Raw genomic sequence first — 986 nt, 5'->3', positions numbered from 1 at the left:
ATACTTTTTTGAAAAACCATGTTCTGCCACTTTGGTGTGTTGATGTACACCTGTCTGTTCCCAGTGTCGTTATCTGGAATAATTTCTTCAGGGAAGAGCTGTCTCTCCTTTGACTGAAGAGTCGGTTCGCTTTCTTTTCTGTGACAGGCGGGGGTCAGAGGACCATTCGTAAAGCAAAAGGCACAAACCTTTGCTGATTCTGTTGTCTCACAGATTTCATTCTGCTACAGCTGGTGGCTGAGCATTTCTGCCTGGGATGGCGGAGGACCAGGAGCTGACTCAGCCACACAAAGCTCAACTCGAGCCCTCCCTTCAGCAGCGCACCAGCAACACATACCGCAGTGCAGAGCATTCGCAGGCCTTGCTCAGTGGCTTGGTATCTCTCCGAGACAGCAGCATCCTCTTCGATGTAGTTCTAGTAGTGGAAGAGAAACCTATTGAGGCTCATCGCATACTTCTAGCTGCATCCTGTGACTATTTCAGGTACACTTCAGTACAGCAGTAACAAGCATGTGTCCAAATCTTCTGTCTTGGCACACTGCTTCTGGAAGTAAAATTAGACCCATAAGTTGGAGCTGAATGTGTTGTGAAATACTAAGTATGGCTTTATGCATCTCTCTCTTATTTCTGAGAAATAAAGCTCCTGTTCTTGCACAGTGAGCTTACCTCCACTAAATTCACTGCCTGTGGTACTTGGAGGTATATAGAGAGGAGAGGCTGTCTGAATAGGTGTCTTCTGCATAAATGCACTCTGGGTGACTTTTAACATATCTTTAGCATTGTGAGACTTTTCCCATTGTGGTTATCATTTCATAATACACAAAAAGGTCACTGGACGTGGGTCACTCCTCTCTTATGTGCCTGTAGTGTGACTCACTGTCCATTAAAGCAGGCAGTCCCCTGATAAATTTGACCAGCGGTTTCTTGAACTGACTTTTTTTTCATAGAGCAAAGAAACAAATCCCAAAGCAATCCAGACAAACTTC

General features: G+C 45.0%; 1 protein-coding gene across 1 annotated transcript in view; it reads left to right on the top strand.

The window, feature by feature from the left end:
• The first annotated feature begins 212 nt into the window (after positions 1-212).
• Positions 213-986, top strand: part of KLHL22 (kelch-like family member 22) — a 6,774-nt gene continuing 6,000 nt past the window's right edge. The window contains exon 1 of the mRNA XM_010132974.1: positions 213-483. Coding sequence (XP_010131276.1) covers positions 257-483 — 227 coding nt within the window. The 5' untranslated portion in view covers positions 213-256. The remainder of the gene's footprint in view (positions 484-986) is intronic.

Source organism: Buceros rhinoceros, unplaced genomic scaffold (genome assembly GCF_000710305.1).
Source record: "Buceros rhinoceros silvestris isolate BGI_N320 unplaced genomic scaffold, ASM71030v1 scaffold21213, whole genome shotgun sequence".
Taxonomy (NCBI): domain Eukaryota; kingdom Metazoa; phylum Chordata; class Aves; order Bucerotiformes; family Bucerotidae; genus Buceros; species Buceros rhinoceros.
This window is presented reverse-complemented; position numbering and strand designations above follow the sequence as displayed.